Source organism: Anomaloglossus baeobatrachus, chromosome 1 (assembly GCF_048569485.1).
Source record: "Anomaloglossus baeobatrachus isolate aAnoBae1 chromosome 1, aAnoBae1.hap1, whole genome shotgun sequence".
NCBI lineage: Eukaryota > Metazoa > Chordata > Amphibia > Anura > Aromobatidae > Anomaloglossus > Anomaloglossus baeobatrachus.
This window is the reverse complement of record NC_134353.1, coordinates 87938820-87957022: the sequence shown is the minus strand read 5'-3', so window position 1 is coordinate 87957022 and position 18203 is coordinate 87938820. Positions and strand designations below refer to the sequence as shown.

Below are 18203 nucleotides of genomic sequence, written 5' to 3'. Positions count from 1 at the left end.
TAGATTGGAGAGGTGCAAGAGGGTGCAAGCTGCAAATAACTTCCATTATACTCAGTACACGAGTCGAGTCCATCCAAGTGTCTAACTGGTCGTTATAAGCACCAAGCACCCGAGCACAGTAGTGCTCACTCATCACTACAGCAATTCATTGAGACATCCTTAAATAGAAGTCTTCAAGACTTAAAATTCAATGTTGACTGATCATAAAAATAATACAAGGTAGAGTAGGTGGGCGCCCCCATGATATTTTACAGTCTCATTTTGACAGTAGGACATTACCAGTCCCAGAGTAGTGATCGGTAGACTGATGGAAATAAGGTTATATGAAATGGCAGAGAAAAGAGGGGTTGAGACACATCCCGATATCTCCCCATGACTCTCACTTCACTGCAATGATGTCAACTGGAAGGCATGTTACCGTTCAACAGGATTGGCATACATAAAAGATGCCATAAACCAGGTTGGATTTGAAGGCCTTGTCCACATCTTGGACAACCCTTTCTCATGGCCCTTGTTTGCTCCAGAAAAATAAATAACTCTATACTCACCTTCGGTGCGGCCGTGGTTCAAGTGATGTTTAAAATTGCATTCCCGGGTCTCACATGCGAGCCCAGCGACCAATCAGTGACGGCTCCTTTTCCCCACCTTCGGACATTTGAGTAGGAAGTCAGCGCAGTACTCACATCCTGCTGAAATGTTCAATGGTGGTGAAACAAACACTGGGCGTTGATTGGTCACGAGGCTCGCGTGTCACGTGACCCCGGGAACACGGCTTTAGACATTACTCGAACCATGGCCGCATTGGAGGTGAGTATAGGCTTATTTATTATTTTTATGGGAGCAAACAAGGGGAATGAGAAGGGGTTATCCAAGTAGGGAACATACCCTTTAATGGACTCTATTCTATAGATGCAGCTAGCCTTTCATGAATAGCTGTAATTACAAGTTCTGTAATCACTTGAAGACATGGCGGTCATATGATCACTAATCTAGCTATAATATGTATGCTTCACAGCAGAACCAACAAGACAGACGACCACCAAGAGGCGGAAAAGGAAAAACTCTACCAGCAGCACAGGAAACAACACAAACAGCACATACTCCAAGAAAAAAATACCAGCCGCAAATCTCAACCTATCCAGTCAAGTACCTGTAAGTATCCTCTGGTTATTGCTGGTCTTGTATATCTTGCGTGTCACTTTTTGTTAAGGGCATGAATGGAAAATGATCAGTAGTTCTCAGAAGGTGATAATATAAAGTATATAACAAATAATCATGAATATCACTTAGTAAAGTACACGAAAATACACACTGTAGAGATATCCTGTGGGAGAATTGGGGTCCGACCACAAATCACATAAATTGAAGGCAATGTGTTGTCAAAAAATGACCCATTGCTTAAATTAAGTTTTTGTGTTAAATGTATTTTTTAACCATTTATCATTTTTTTTATTTTTACCATATTATGATCTTTATTAAAAAACAAAATTAGTAACCTTGCAATTTTCACACTGACCACTGGGGTCATTTTAGATCTATATTTCCTGTCCTATAGGAAGATGTTATGATTCAGGGACCGAGGAGGATCAAAAAATGCGGAAACCCAAAAAGGTAACAGAGTGGCTGGAAACGTAACTGACTGCAGATCTAATCCTGACACACAACTAACAATAGCTGTGGAGCGTGCCTACGATGACCTGGACTCCTCGACAAACCGGAGAACTAAATAATCTCACAAAGAAATATAAATCAAAAAAGTCAGTGGAGCCTCTGTTAGAAGTCTCAACACGGCAGTGTTTTCTCTGGCTGGTCTCCCCGAAATCAGTGATTGTTTTGTCTAGATAGAAATATAAGAAAGCTAAACTGCCTCGGAGTAGTCCCTAAAGATAGATAGATAGCCCCCCACATGTAAAGGCTACGGTGATAAAGAAAAATACAATACAAAGCCAGAAAAGACAGATTCAGCAAAAGGTGAGGCCCAAACTATCTTTATAGGAAAGGATAGGAAAGAGCAACTGTCTGCAGCCGTAAAAACCCTAATATATACCAGCACTTCTGATATGGAAAAATCCTGAGGTCACACAACCTCTCCACCACTGTATCAGCACTCTGATGTTACTGGGATTCAAAAACACTAATACAGATGAAGGACTGAATTAATATCAAGCATAGCAAACACAATACCTTGCAGAATCATGGAATTGAGTACACAGACACTCCCAGCAGGGAATGATCCCATTCCACCACGAACTCCACACAGAGAAAGTAAGTATCATGCATTAGTATCAAAGCAGAGAGAGCAACAAGAAAATGGAAAACAAACAGCAAAGGTACAAAGACCACATATCTGAGAGGAGTTCTGGAAGTGAGCAGAGCTGGTTACAGAATGTCCTTAACACACAGGAGCAATTGACCACCGGCAAGTAACCAGGGAAAACTACTCAGTTAAATAGCCCAATCTGACCCTAATTGCCAGTTCTCCACAGTTGTGTTCTCTCCACACATCAACTGCATCGCCAGCACTGACCACAAGAGGGAGCCCCAAACTGGAAAACGTGTTCACAACAGGAAGGCTTTTCAGCAGGATTATGATCAGCAGAGGCAGGATTGCAATGACACAGCCGTACACAGCTGATAACACAATAGCTGTCACAATGGACCCTGCTTCTCCTCCCTTCTATTTGCACACGCTCATAAGATGCTTCAATACAAAAGATCGGGTCTGAGTCAATCTATTGCTGCTAATGTTCATGTGAATTTTCTGAAAATAAGAAGTTAGTGTCTAAAAAAGACAGTGGGAAATTTGCAAGATTTCTAAGTTATATTTTTAATAAAGATTATAATGATGGAAAAATATTGCCAAAAAATATACATTCGATATAAAACTATTCCTGCCACATTGGTATGCATGTACATGGGACATACACCCAATACACAGAAACTGGCACCAAGTTTTTGCTACCTTATCTGAGACCAGCACAATGTAGAGAAAGAGACCTTGATTCCAGCGATGTGTCACTTACTGAGCTTTTTAGTGTAGCTTTTATAAAATCAAAGGTTAGACAGGATATTATCACTTTAGTGCAACAATTCTCAATATAAGAGCCATATGAAAAAACACAGAGTCAGCCCCAATAAGACTGAGTCAGTGCTAGCACTACTCAATACAGACATCAAAACGGGAGAGAGTATTTGTGCAAATAATGTAAATCTTTATTCAAAAACACACACAGAACAGGATATCACAGCATAAAAATCTACCATAAAAGAAAAGGGGGATACATGATATGTAATAATAATCCATGGGTCACGCCCAATCCTACATATAAATCACCCCTCTAGAATCCACAAGAGGTTATACAAAATAAAGTGGACAGATAATCCATATATCGCATCAACATATAAGGTGGATACAAAGAGAAGGGTAAAAATCTAAAATAATTGATCAGATATAGCCCATGGAAAATATAAAGTGCAAGTGAAGGGGGCTGGACCAAAACCCTAGATCATCATGAGATCCCCGACCGAAGGTAGGGGGAGAACATGATAATCACTGGGAGATGGGCCTCAGCCTAATAATAATTGCCTCACAAAAAGTGTAGAGGAATTGTATATATCAATAAAGGAGAAATCTTCCAATATCAGATATTCATGAAGTGGACTTAAAGGAGGCAACCATTAAGGCAGAGGGCCATTACTCTTACCTAAAGTGCGAGTGCAGCGGGAAAAACAGAGGTTCAGTCCCACATCAATAAAGATCCCCCATGGAGGAACACAGGATCACCACCAACGCACGTTTCGCGGGGGTATTGTTGCTTTCTCAAGGATTAAAAAAATCAATTATGGAATTGCACTTTTTTTGCAATTTCAATGCGCATGGAATTTGTTTGCCCTCTTTTCCATGCATCACATGATAAAATGAATGGAGTCATTCAAAAGTCATAAAGGGGTTAAAATTAGTTAAGTTTTGGACAACCTTATAATTATTGAAAAACAAAATTAAAGAAGCCATATCACCAAATTTAACACTACAAACTGCATAAATTGATCCATTACACCTGAAGAGACTGATGTACTTACTTTGAATATCAACATAAAAATGGCTGTATAATCATGACACTAATATGAGCATTTTATGAGTGAAGCCTGAGTTTATTTTATCATTGCACATGGACTATATTATAAATTACATTTTTCTATTAATTGTTACAGAAGTATGTTAATTAAAACTGATATTGAAATATTTTGCAAGTATTTTGTTGGGAAATGCCTAAATGTCTCTAACTGCACTGTGTTATATGTGTGACTTCTCTTCTAATCTCTTCTTTAACAAAATTCCCCCTTTATTTACAGCTCATCACTACAAAAAAATGCATAGGCGATAAGACGAGAGTCAGGAGGAATTATCGTGGAATACGGAACGGTTTGGTAAGTAATGGGCCCAGGCAAAAAAATCCATTTTGGGCCTGTTATGCCAAACCAGTGCCTATTCCATGATAATTTCCTTATTGCAGGCTTGTCCTGCTGCTAAATCTATCCCTATTGAAGATATGCTTGTATGGTTGCATACATAGAAGGCATGCATGAAATTATCATGGAATATGGACCGGTTTGGTTGTGTGTATGACATACCCATTTCCTTGCTCTAATCATGTAAGTTATGGTTCTTGTCCCTAATGGGAATTTTATATTATTCTATTCTCTGATGTCATACAGACATATCAGATACAAAATCACTGCTACGTGGCCCTGTATATGTGATAGGTCAGAGATCCTGAAATACCGCATACAAAAGGGGTCAGTAACTCAAGGGAAGGGGCACATTTGTACATGGATTATCCATCTTATCCACCCTTAAAGAGGACCAACCACCAGGATTTTCCTATATAATCTAAAGCCAGTGCTATACCGGCGCTATCATGCCGATTCTATACATACCTTTAGTTGTGAGATCGGATGTATACTTTCTGGAATATAGGCAAGTAAAGTTTGTGAAATGTTCTGTTATTTGATTGATAGCAGCTACAGAATATCTAATATATGGGTCAGGTTTTGTTTGTTATTCCATTCCCTGTCTGCTGCTTGTCCTTCCTCCCCCTGTCCTTTGTCCCTCTCTCCTCCCCTTGTAATAACAGTGGATTTCACAAATGTTACTTGCCTGTATTTCAGAAACTATACATCCGATCTCACAACTAAAGCTATGTATAGAATCAGTATGATAGCGCCAGTATTGCACTGGGTTTAGTTTATATATGAAAATCCTGGTGGTTGATCCGCTTTAATTTTTTTGCATTTAGTTAAAGGGGATATCCATGCAAACTCACACTTTACCAAAGGTATAGATATGTAAAAGTTAATGAAAAGAGCAGAGGGCACTCACCGTAGCAATGCAGCTTATTTTATTCAATCAAAGTACATGGAAGGCAGGGGGGGTTAGAGGGGGGCATAGAGGATGACTGCACTGTTTCGCACCTCACCAGGCGCTTTGACACATCCACATACAGATATGTAAAACACTACAAATTAGCCATACTCATCTACCGCCACTTACCTGGATCCAGTGCACCCCATGCCATAGACAAGATAAAGTGATGTCACCATTCCACCAGCCACCAGACCACTGCGACCTATGATCGGCTGCAGCAGTCAAACCATTGGGTCATCTGATGTTTTATGGTGATGCAGTGCTTGTCTAGCTGGATGACTGTAGGCCGCTTTACACGCAACGACATCGCTAACGCGATGTCGTTGGGGTCACGGAATTTGTGACGCACATCCGTTCTCATTAGCGACGTCGTTGCTTGTGACACGTACGAGCGACCGCTAACAATCAAAAATACTCACCTAAGCATTGATCGTTGACACGTTGTCCAGTTCCCAAATATCGTTGCTGTTGCAGGACGCAGGTTGTTCGTCATTCCTGCGGCAGCACACATCGCTATGTGTGACACCGCAGGAACGAGGAACCACATCGTACCTGTGGCCACCCACAATGAGGAAGGAAGAAGGTGGGTGGGATGTTCGTCCCGCTCATCTCCGCCCCCCTTTGCTTCAATTGGGCGGCCGCTTAGTGACGTCGCTGTGACGCCGAACGAACAGCCCCCTTAGAAAGGAGGCGGTTCGCCGGTCACAGCGTCGTCGCTAGGCAGGTAAGTAGTGTGACGGGTCCGAGTGATGTCGTGCGCCACAGGCAGCGATTTGCCCGTGACGCACAACTGACGGGGGCGGGTACGCTGCGTGTAAAGCGGCCTTAAGTCTGGCGGGGTGAGCCAAAGGCTCTGGACCTCCAGAGGTTATCGCTCCGTGTCTTCTTATTTTGGACCCACTTCTCGACTGACTTCCTCTGGAGCTCTTCTAACCATACGCCCTGCCATCTGTCACTCCTGCCTTTCACTACTTTAACCCTATATCTCTTCCAAAGCTCGCTCTAACGCCAGGGGATAAAACAACGTTCTCGAATATAGTGTGACCAAAAAAAAAGTTCTGTCGCCGGAAATGCTCTATTTATGGCTGGCTGTATGTGGCGGAGACCCGAACAGGCCAATTATTGACTTTCCGTCAACCTTGTCTGAGCATCTGACCAGCTCAAATGGAGTAACAAGCATTTGAAAATGTTAGTGCTCGCCTATCACTACTCACCACATCTGTCTCTGCACAGATCACAGAGGGGCCTGCACTGGATGCAGATCGTTGCTGGAAAGTTACGAAAACTGAGTTATGTTTTACATATCCAGTCCTCTGGCCAAAGTTTTGTTCTATATGGACAACCCCTTTAAATATCCCAATTTCTTTCAAGAGAAATTCAACAAATTTTAATGCTACCAGCTAGCCAAACCCTTAACAAGCTGCAAATCACATTACAGCCACTGGGGGGCAACACATAGACACATAAAGCACCAACATCTCCCGGCAAAGTACCACATTTTTTTTTTTATTTTTTTTTTTTAAGCTAGTAATCTCAAATTACACATCAGGGGTCATATCTGTACAAACTCATTAATCTCTAGTGTTAATTACCTCCTATAAAAGGCAAAGATGTCATTATTGTAGGTCTATTGTACATATCTTGATGTCCACCTTACAATCAGTTTTATGGTGGATTTTGAAAGTAAATTAACAATTAATTTTTATAAAGGAATTTCAAACTTGTAAAAGGGTGTACTTTATTATTTCCAGAAACATCACCACGGGCACTATAGGGATTTTCCATGCTGACCTTGTTTCCCGCTGTCAGCTGCACTCACCTGGCACTGCTTCTGCTGTTCCCGGCAATAATTTACAGGCTGAGGCGATGACGTCGTAATTAGATAACATGTGACCACTGCAGCCAATCACTAGGGACAATGGCTCCTAACGCCTGGAAACTCTGACTGGGAAGAGAACCAACCCTGGAGCAGGGGAAAAGGATTACAGCGGATTTTACTATTTTTGCATTGGGCAAGCTGATTGGGTGAAACATTTTTAACATAGAAAATCCCTATAAACAGCATGTATAATCAGAAAATTACCTACTGTTTCAATTAGGTTAAATTATTTTTTAAACTTTTTAAAAGTGTCATTATCATTACAGACAGGATTACAATGACAGGTAACACTATATACACTATATACATTCTATATACAGTACAGACCAAAAGTTTGGACACACCTTCTCATTCAAAGAGTTTTCTTTATTTTCATGACTTGGAAAATTGTAGATTCACATTGACGGCATCAAAACTATGAATTAACACATGTGGAATGAAATACTTAGAAAGTGTGGAACAACTGAAAATATGTCTTATATTCTAGGTTCTTCAAAGTAGCCACCTTTTTCTTTGATTGCAGTTGTTTCACACTTTTTTGTTAAGTATTTCATTCCACATGTGTTAATTCATAGTTTTGATGCCTTCAATGTGAATCTACAATTTTCAGAGTCATGAAAATAAAGAAAACTCTTTGAATGAGAAGGTGTGTCCAAACCTTTGATCTGTACTGTACTGTAGATCACACAGGCTCCACCATTCATAATAGGAGATGTCACAGCTCACCTCTTCCTTCCTTCAAACTGTACTGTACCTTCCATAATCTCATTAGGTGCTTCAGCATAATAGTAGGGTCTGAGTCCATCTATTGCTGCAAGAGGATTTCATTAAAGGACATGAAGTATGAGTCTAGAACAGCCCAAGTATCCAGTGTGAAAAAGATAAGATTTCTATTATTTTTTTTTCACACAGATATAAAAATAAACATTAGCAGAACAAAAAACAACAACATACATGTAACATAAAAACCTTATTTAAACAGTGGAAAATTTTCTGATGACATCTTATCATTAAAGGAAACCTGTCACCAGATTTGGGGCCTATAAGCTGCGGCCACCACGAGTGGGGTCTTATATACAGCATTCTAACATGCTGTATATAAGAGCCCAGGCGGCTGTGTAGAACGTAAAAAATCACTTTATAATACTCACCTAAGGTGCGGTGTGGTACAGACTGGTCAGCCATTTTTGTCCTCCTTATTCTGAAGCCTGGGAGCATGACGCGTCCTACGTTATCCACACTAGCCGGCATTGAGGTCCTGCATAGGCGCACTACAATACTTTGATCTGCCCTACTCAGGGCAGAAAGTGCACCTGTGCAGGATATCAATGCCGGCTTGTGTGGATGACGTAGGACGCGTCATGCACCCAGGCTTCAGAAGAAGGAGGACAAAGATGGCCAAAAGAGGAGGCGCCGGTACCGGAGAACGGAGACACCCATTCGACCAGTCTGCACCGTCCCTTAGGTGAGTATTATAAAGCGATTTTTTTTACGTTCTACACTGCAGCCTGGGCTCTTATATACAACATGTTAGAATGCTGTTTATAAGATCTCACTGGTGGTTGCCGCAGATTATAGTCACTAAATCTGGTGACAGGTTCCCTATAAGTGGATTTTCAGTTTATTCTCATGCGCCCCTTGTGCTAATGTGGAAAAAAAACATATATTTCTCTAGTAGTGATGGGCAGACCTGCAGATGTCCAAGATCGGCGAGTCCAAACGGGTTCAATAAAAAACCAGTTGGGACCCGGAATTGATCCCGGACATCTGACCGGGCATCAGTCCCTATATAAGTCTATGAGGACCCTAATCAGTTGCTTAAAAATGATGGTAGAAAGGATAAGGATTAGAGGAAACGCTGTATACTTACCGAGTCTCCCACACCGCTGTAACTCTGCTTCCTTATGCTTCATGAATATGCACTGCTTTCCCCGCCCACCAGCAGTCCTGGCATCTCTGATTAGTTGCAGTCAATCAGCGCCCCTGCCCTGTGTGACAGCGTGTCTGACTGCAACCAATCACAAACTTCCACTTAACATTGAGTCAGGCTGCAGAGTGTTAGAGGACCATTCTTGGCCTTATCTAATGGCTGAGATGGCTCTGAGACAGCAGGTGTGTTGTAATCTATCTTGAAGCTCCTTGTTGGGTGCAGTAGGACATGTTAGATTATGTGCACATGGAGTTTATTTTCAGATGGCTAAAAACAACAGATTTTCTAGGTGAAACCACTTCAGGAAGTGCTCCTTTCTTGTGGAGTTTTTGGAGGAGCTTTTTGTTACCTAAACCTTTGCTTTAAGCTGCTTTGAAAAGTTTTTAAATAGTTGTTTTTTTTAAGTGTTTTTTGCAGCGTTTTGACAGGAAAGTGCTTAGTGAAGCAGATTACATCAGTAGCTGCTCCAAAGAAGTAACATGTAAGGATGAGTGAGCATGAACTGTAAAGTTTAGGGTTTGTACTGAACATTCGGTGTCCAGGGTTCAAACCTAAACATGGACTCCTAAAAAAAGTCTTTATCCAAGTTCGGGTGTCGTTTGTATGCTAACAAGAAATGGGCAAGTACTAAAATCCACCGGAGCTCGACCCTCAAGTCGCGCAGGTCAGACACTCTGAAAGGGCTCAATGTGACTAACGAGTATAATGAAACTCACTGATTGGGCACTTCGGCTCTCCGTACACATGCAGCCAGCCATAAACAGCATTTCCAGGGGAATGGAGGACAAGTTGATTTTTTTAATACACCACATCTGAAAACATTGTTTCAACCTGAGCTTTGTGGTCGTTGTTTCACGAAAGAAAGATTCAAGCACACACAATACTCCGAAGAGCACTCCAAGTACCCGAGCATGCTGGTGCTCGATCAAGCACCGGACAGTGGCGAGCACGCTTGTTTAACACTAATGCTATCCACTCAATTGATCATCAGGAGGCTCAGGTAGACTCGGAGCTCGGCCCAGTGAGAGCCGCTTGGTGTCTCTGAATGACTCTCACTGGGGGTAAAATTAACATTTTCAGATGCTATGTATAAGAAAAGAAATACTAACGCCCCGGAAATGCTCTGTTTATGGCTGGCTGTATGTGGGTGGAGAGCCAACCAAACTGCCCAATCATTGACTTACATTATATTTGTTACTTGAGCCGAGCCCGTTACTTTGGTTCCACATTGACTTATATGAGTTTTCGGAAACAAGTTCAGGTCAAGCCTAGATCACGAAATGAACTTTTAACCAAAGTCATGCCGAACCCGGCGAACCTAAACATACACGGTCCACTCATCTCTAGTCACACACACTTTTTTTGCTACCATTTTTTTTTCAAAACCTGAAGCAGCAAAAATGCTTTACAAACTGAACATATGAACTGCAAAGTGGTTTTGTAATGGAAGTTTTAAGTAAGTGTGGCTTTACACGCTGCGACATCACTAGCCGATGCTAGCGATGGCGAGCGTGATAGCACCCGCCCCTATCGTTATGACGATATGTGAAGATCGCTGCCGTAGCGAACATTATCGCTACGACATCGTCACACGTACTTACCTGCTCGGCGACGTCGCTGTGACCGGCGAACCGCCTCCTTTCTAAGGGGGCTGTTCGTTCGGCGTCACAGCGACGTCACTAAGCGGCCACCCAATCAAAGCGGAGGGGCGGAGATGAGCGGGACGAACATCCTGCCCACCTTCTTCCTTCCTCATTGCTGGCGTGTGGCAGGTAAGGAGAGGTTCCTCGTTCCTGCGGCGTCACACGTAGCGATGCGTGCTGCCGCAGGGACGAGAATCAACTTCGCCCAAGCGATAGCAGCGATAATTGGGAGAGGACTCCCATGTCAACGAGGAGCAATTTTGGACGTTTTTGCAACGATCCAAAATCGCTCCTAGGAGTCACACACAACGAGATCGCTACAGCGGCTGGATGTGCGTCACAAAATCCTTGACCCCAACGAGATCGCTGTAGCGATCTCGTAGCGTGTAAAGCCCGCTTAAGAGTCTGTCAAGCATTTTTAAGTGATTTTTTTTTAACCATTTTTGAAGCGGACATGCTCCATAAAAAAACTCTGAAAAACTCTTGTGCACATACCCTTAGAAATGTAGGAAGACTTGTCCTGGACCTGCTAACCAACCACACAATTCCGTGTTGGTGGTTATTATCTCGAAAACAGACATTCAAAGCTTCTCATAATTATTCCCTAATCTTTATTTAATGCTTGTTACATACCTTGTGTAAGAGAACACATTACCAGTCCCGCATTCAGTCATCGATAGTTTTTTTGTCTTTCCTCAAGGTGCCCACATAATAATGGTCTGTGCTGTTCACAGGATGTGATGGTGGTAGGAGAACCAACTTTGATGGGAGGCGAATTTGGAGATGAAGATGAAAGGCTTATCACTAGACTAGAAAACACTCAATATGATGCAGCTAATGGAATGGATGATGAAGAGGATTTCAACAATTCCCCTGCACTGGGAAACAATAGTCCATGGAACAGCAAACCGCCCAGTACCCAGGACACCAAACCAGAGAATCCAACGCAACAAGCTTCCCAATAAGTCGAGATTGACCAGAGAATTTGATAATGCATAAGATGTTGAGTTATAAATTACATTGTTTTCTTTGTGGCAGTAAAATTATACAAAAAAGTGTCATTATACCGAACAAAAAACTCTACAAACACCTATTTCTTTATGACATTTAGTTCCAACGATGAATGATGAGTTTTCTAATTTAATACTCTGCAGCTTATGATAATTTATGAATTCGAGACTAGTTTTGGCAACGTATTACCCTATATTCACAAGCATTGCTAAAGGTGTATTGAAGAAAAGTGTAATATAACACTTGTACACTGGTTATGTGTTAAATAGTATATTGATAGGGAACCCCACTGATCACCAGAGGTCTTTGAATGGAAAAGGAGGAGCATGCACCCTGCCCCCTAAAACTGGCTATTCACCAGTGGTGGCTGTCGGCTAAACGTTCGTTTGGCAAACATCAATCTATTCTGACTCCCACAAACAAATAAGTGCTTGTTTCAACCGAGGATTCATGTGTTTATAATGGTGAAAGAGGAGTAAGCTGGTGCCAAACTCCTCCAGCAGCACCTTACCTCGCCTAAAACCAAAAGGCTTGAATGTTAAACCTTTTAGTTCCCAATCCTTCTGTCTCTTGATGGTAGCCCCACCAAAATTAATGAGTTTGGTTGAATTTTTATTTAATGTGTATGTGGGTCCTAAGTCTTTAAAACTGATGAGAACAGTCAAGTACTGTATTTTTAGGTGACCTTGCATTCAGGATCAGGCTGGCACACAGGAGCTATCTTTCTCAATAGTTCTAGGCAATGTATTCCTGAGGTCTCATTCAGACGTTCAATTTTCACTTTGAAAATTTGTACCTTTTTCACGTAGAATTTGTACCTATGATAGTTTATGGAGCTGTTCACATATCTGATCTTATTTTTGGAACAAGTGGTCCAAGCAAAATCGTAGAGACATGTCCAAATTAGGTATGAAGGTTGGATCAATATCCTCAATGCAAGGCCCGTGAAAAAATCAGACATCATCCAAGTTTCATGGACTAATAGATCGGAGAAGGTGGAAAAAAGGATCTCATCCCAGAATTGCTGATGAAACTTGGTCCAAACCCCGAGATACTCTGCTGAAATGCAGATGGTACTTGGATCAAAAGTACTCATGAAATTTGGTCATTTTGTCTCTTACATGAATTTAAGGGGTAAGTTTTCTTCTTGTGAAGAGTGACATGCCAGTATGAGAAGACTTAAATGCCTTGCAATGCTCCTCTGGGAAATTAAACATGCAAATTAACTCTTCGGAGAGGAAAACAGCTTGAACTTCAATGCCACCTGTTGGAAGTAACAAGTCAATATCGACCCTTTAACAAGCCTTCCCACATGACCAAGGATAAAAGCCGAATCAGAATCTCAATTTGCAGGCATGGTTCCTGGCACACTTCACATTGAGAAACCTTACCCCTTAGATACCAGTCTTAGCCTCTCACCTAACCAAATTAGATCTCATACTTTGCACAATACCCTGAAACAAATTGTCTGCAAATTGAGATTCTGGTTTGGCTTTTATCCTAAGTCATATGGCAAGGCTCTTTAAAGGGTTGATATTGACTTTTAGGATTGCTACTTCCAATAAGTGGTACCAGAGGTCAAGTCCTCTGCATCCCTTACATGAAAAAAAGTGAACATCTGAATGAGGCCTTACAAATTACATTCCCCAAACTAATGAAACACTGTTCTACATATCAAAAGCATTGCATAATCACTCTGTGTCCCATACTCAGTATAGACCATAGATTAAGCTACGCACTGAAGTGTGCTCCAGATCCTAAAGCAAGACCAGGCTCTGACACAGTAAAGATAAGGTATTTGGAGACAGTCATTTGCCACTAGGGTCTGTTTTTATGGGTTAGTTCATAAATGACCTATTGGACTAATTTTTGATCACTGTGTGTTCAATGATAGTAACGAAAATTACAAGTACTGTATATGTTCTTTATAGAAGAGAGGTGGGGCCAAAATATTTTTATAGCAAGCTTAAGAAACCCCACTCCGACAGTCTTTCTTTTAGTTCTTAAAATTCATGGTGGTCCCAGCTATTCCAGACAGCACAATTAATCTTTTCAAGGCTGTTTTCACAAAGCGTTCAGATCTCCGTGGTCCCGTCTGGGCTTCTGTCTGAACCCCACTGCAAAACGGGCCAACTGGGCCATTGACTATAATGGTGCAAATGGAGTCACCATGTGCTCTGTCTTGTACCATTTTCTAGAGTATACGCTTTCTGGAGACGGACACCCAGATGTAGTAGACTGCGTCTGGGTGTTCTCCTCCAGTAAGCGTATACTTACAGATGGAAGCTCTGACGGGATCACTGAACTAAGGTCAGACCACAATGTGAAAGGAGCCTAGGAGAATCTGTCATCAGATTTTTTTCTGCCCCACCTAAGTCACATAATATAGGCAGAGACACTGATTCCAGTATTGTGTCACTTACTGGGTTGCTTCCTACAGTTGTGATAAAATCACATCTGCAGATTTTCCAGTTCTCCTAGTGCTGAGCTCTGTATAACCCCACCCACAAAACTGATTGGTAGCTTTTTGTCTACACTGTGCATTGGCAGAAAGCTGCCAATCAGTGGTGGGGGTGTGGTTATAGAGAGCTCATGAATATTCTCCTGCTGAAAAAACTGTGATTTTTATCAAAACTACATCAAGCAACCCAGTAACTGGCACGTCATTGCAATCAGTGTCTCTGCCCCTACATTATGCTGCTCTTAAATTAGGTGGCAAAAACCTGGTGACAGATTCTCTTTAAAGGGTCACCTCTTAAGAAAAATGATTTTTAAAATTGTGGAATTTTCCTTTCGTTGCATAAAGAATATCACAGTCTGCAGAGTATTTAAAAAGTAATTCCGAATATGAACGGATCTATTGGGATACGGTTCACAGAATTTTTGTCACTTTGGGCCAGTATGTTTTACCTTTTTATTTTTATTCTTCAAGCACTTCATAAATAAGCTTATTTGGGAACTAAATGTGTTTATATTGTTAATTTGTTTTATTTTTCCTAATACAAAATTCATCATTCAAAACATTTGAAACAAAATAAAAGATATAAAACAAATTTAAATATTTTTGAATCCACTATGGAGAACCTTTTTGTTTTCTGATGTCCACACTTTACTTAAAAACACCCCCAACTGGTTAAAATCCTCAACATCCTGGACGGTAATTGTCTCGCTCATCTCTACTTATGTAGAAATCTCTTAAGTACCAGTTCTGTTTGATTCATTTGGTTTTGAACCGTGATTATGACAGTATTAACTTACAATAGTTTGTAAGTGTGAAACTTTTTGTAATACTGAGGAGTCATTTGTGCTTTAACAAATGGAACATCAACTTCATTTATAACTTTGTATGATCCTGCTCTTGAGACTTTTTTATATATTTCATTTGTTTGTTTCCTTAGTTACAAAATTAATGCCGGATTTTTCTTTCTTGCTGTTTATTGGTCATATAAAGTTCACATAGATTATTAATATTTGCTATTATTTAAAGGGAACCAAACAGGAGATTCATACTACATGATCCATGGGAGGATGAATATAGACTGGTATGTGGTGTTTCAGAGAAATCATAGTCGGATGAGGGTTAGACATCTCGGAAGACTAGTTTAAGGCTATGTGCACACGTTGCTTTTTATGTGCTTCTTTTCTGCACATAAAAAGCATGTTTTAGCATTTTTTATTGCATTTGCCCATTTTTTCACATACGTTTTCTCCAGCCTTTTTTTAGTGATGGCGATCGTGGGGGTTCAGGCGCTGGACCGCCACAATCACCACTCTGTCTTCGGTTGACATTACAGTCAGGATCCAGCTCTCATTGCCTGGAGTGGTGTTCGCACTTCTCCCAGTGGTTGAACTCCCTGAGTGCAGTGATCAGTGCGATCACAGCATTTAGGGGGCAGGGAGAGGAACCGCTTACCTCTCCCTGGCGATCAGGTCCCTGTAATGTGATCACAGGGACCTGATCACTGCATTGGTAAGCTTGGGTCGTCATAATGATGACCCCAGGTTACTGAGCTACAGATCACCTCACAGACCATGCTGTATGTATGGTGTGTGAGGTGAAGTGCTGCTCTATAATCCACTATAGTGATAAAGCATTGCAGGGGAATATAGAAATGCAGACAAAAACGCAATTGACATGGTGCTTCTTTTTTCTGCAACAAAATCTGCAAGGAAAAAAGAAGCAGTGTGTGTACAGAAAGTCAGGGTTCTCATAGACTCTGCTGAGATGCTGTTTCCTTGCAGTGTTGATTAAAATCTGCAAGGAAAAAAGCAATGTGTGCACAGCGCCTTATGCGGGCATCACACGAGACAATCTATCGTGCGATATGTCATCGGGGTCATGGTTTTCATGACGCACATCCGGCATCGCTTGAGACATCATTTCGTGTGACACCTCCCAGCGACGCTGAACGTTGGCACATCGGTAATAAATTGTCTATCGTTGACACGTCACTCAGTTTTATAAAATCGTTTATTTTTCTTTGCGCCGGTTGTTCATCGTACCCGGGGCAGCACACATCGCTCCATGTGACACCCCGGGAATGATGAACACAGCTTACCTGCGTCCCTCAGCTATGCGGTAGGAAGGAGGTGGGCGGGATGTTTACGTCCTGCTCATCTCCGCCCCTCCGCTTCTATTGGCCGGCTGCCGTGTGACATCGCTGTGACGACGAACGTCCCACCCCCTTCAGGAAGTGGATGTTCGCCGCCCACAGGGAGGTCGCTCAGCAGGTAAGTACATGTGACAGCGGTTTAACGACTTTGTGTGCCACGGGCAACTAATTGCCCGTGACGCACAAACGACGGGGGGCGGTTACGCTCGCTCGTGCGATCGCACGATAGATCGCACCGTGTGACGCCCGCATTAGATTCTGGTCCCCAGCATTCTCTGCCTGCCGCAGTGATGTAGCATAGGATACCAGCTCCCATAGAATGCAATTGTTTTGTGCCTCCTAATCCTTGGAGCAGTCCAGCATTCAATCTCTTATCCCTCAAGCAAATGTATTTTATTCTAAAAAAAAAATACTGATGTAATTGTAAATTGCTTTTGACCCCCTAGTTATTTTATGCTTTTGCTGAAATCAAACATAAAATAAAAAAGAAAAGTATTTTGTTGAAATTTTATTTTTCTGGATTTTTTTTAGAATGTGACTATTTTAATAACTTAATCTTTATATTTAACACTAGCACTATCCTAAAACCTACTCCTATGTTTAAATGGTTTGTCCACTACTAGGACAACCCCTTCTCATTTTCCATGTTTGGCCCCATTAAAATAAAAAAACTTGTACTCATCTCCCATGCCGGCGCCGTTCCACCAGTAACAGCACTTGCGTTCTCCAGTAAAATGTGAGATTGTGACATCACTCACGACCCTCGCTAAATCACTGCTCATTGGTGTTAGACATTCGATTTCGGACATATAAGTAAATAACAGGAAGTATGTGGCAGTCGCAACCCTCACTTTCTGTTGATACTAAGGACGGCTTTGCACACTACGACATCGCAGGTGCGATGTCGGTGGGGTCAAATTGAAAGTGACGCACATCCGGCATCGCATGCAATATCGTAGTGTGTAAAGCCTTGATGATACGATTAACGAACACAAAATCGTCGTAATCGTATCATCGTTGCAGCGTCCGCGTAATTCATAATTACGCTGACGCGATGGTCCGATGTTGTTCCTCGTTCCTGCGGCAGCACACATCGCTGTGTGTGAAGCCGCAGGAGCGAGGAACATCTCCTACCGGTGTCACTGCGGCTTCCGTAGGATATGCGGAAGGAAGGAGCTGGGCAGGATGTTTACATCCTGCTCATCTCCGCCCCTCCGCTCCTATTGGCCGCCTGCCGTGTGACGTCGCTGTGACACCGCACGACCCGCCCCCTTAGGAAGGAGGCGGGTCGCCGGCCAGAGCGACGGTCGCAGGGCAGGTGAGTGCGTGTGAAGCTGGAGTAGCGATAGTTTTCGCTACGCCAGCTATCACACGATATCGTACCTGCGACGGGGGCGGGCACTATCGCGTGCGACATCGCAGCATCGGCCTGTGATGTCGCAACGTGCAAAGCCCGCCTAAGTCTGAAGGCAGGGACAGTGAAGCCAGCAGTGATTGGTTGCAGGGCTAGCTGGACATCAAAACCTCAAATGAGCTCCGGGAACACAAGTGCAGACAAGACTGGAATGGCTCCAACATGGGAGGGGAGTATAAGGTTTTTTATTTTAATGGGGTCAAACATGGAGAAGGGGTTGACCTAGTAGTGGACAACCTCTGTAACTACAATCCTAGCTCTAAACCTATCTCTACTTGTAGCCATAAC

General features: G+C 42.2%; 1 protein-coding gene across 5 annotated transcripts in view; it reads left to right on the top strand.

Annotated features, from left to right (window-relative positions):
• Positions 1-17364, top strand: part of LDB2 (LIM domain binding 2) — a 564531-nt gene extending 547167 nt beyond the window's left edge. Inside the window, exons 7-9 of one of the 5 annotated variants that reach the window (XM_075346908.1) lie at positions 1019-1152; positions 4354-4428; positions 11612-17364. In XM_075346908.1, coding sequence (XP_075203023.1) covers positions 1019-1152; positions 4354-4428; positions 11612-11842 — 440 coding nt within the window. In that variant the 3' untranslated portion in view covers positions 11843-17364. Of the gene's footprint in view, positions 1-1015; positions 1153-4353; positions 4429-11577 lie in introns of all 5 variants that reach the window. The other 4 variants (XM_075346907.1, XM_075346910.1, XM_075346909.1 and 1 more) reach the window with 4 other exon arrangements.
• Positions 17365-18203: the final 839 nt, after the last annotated feature.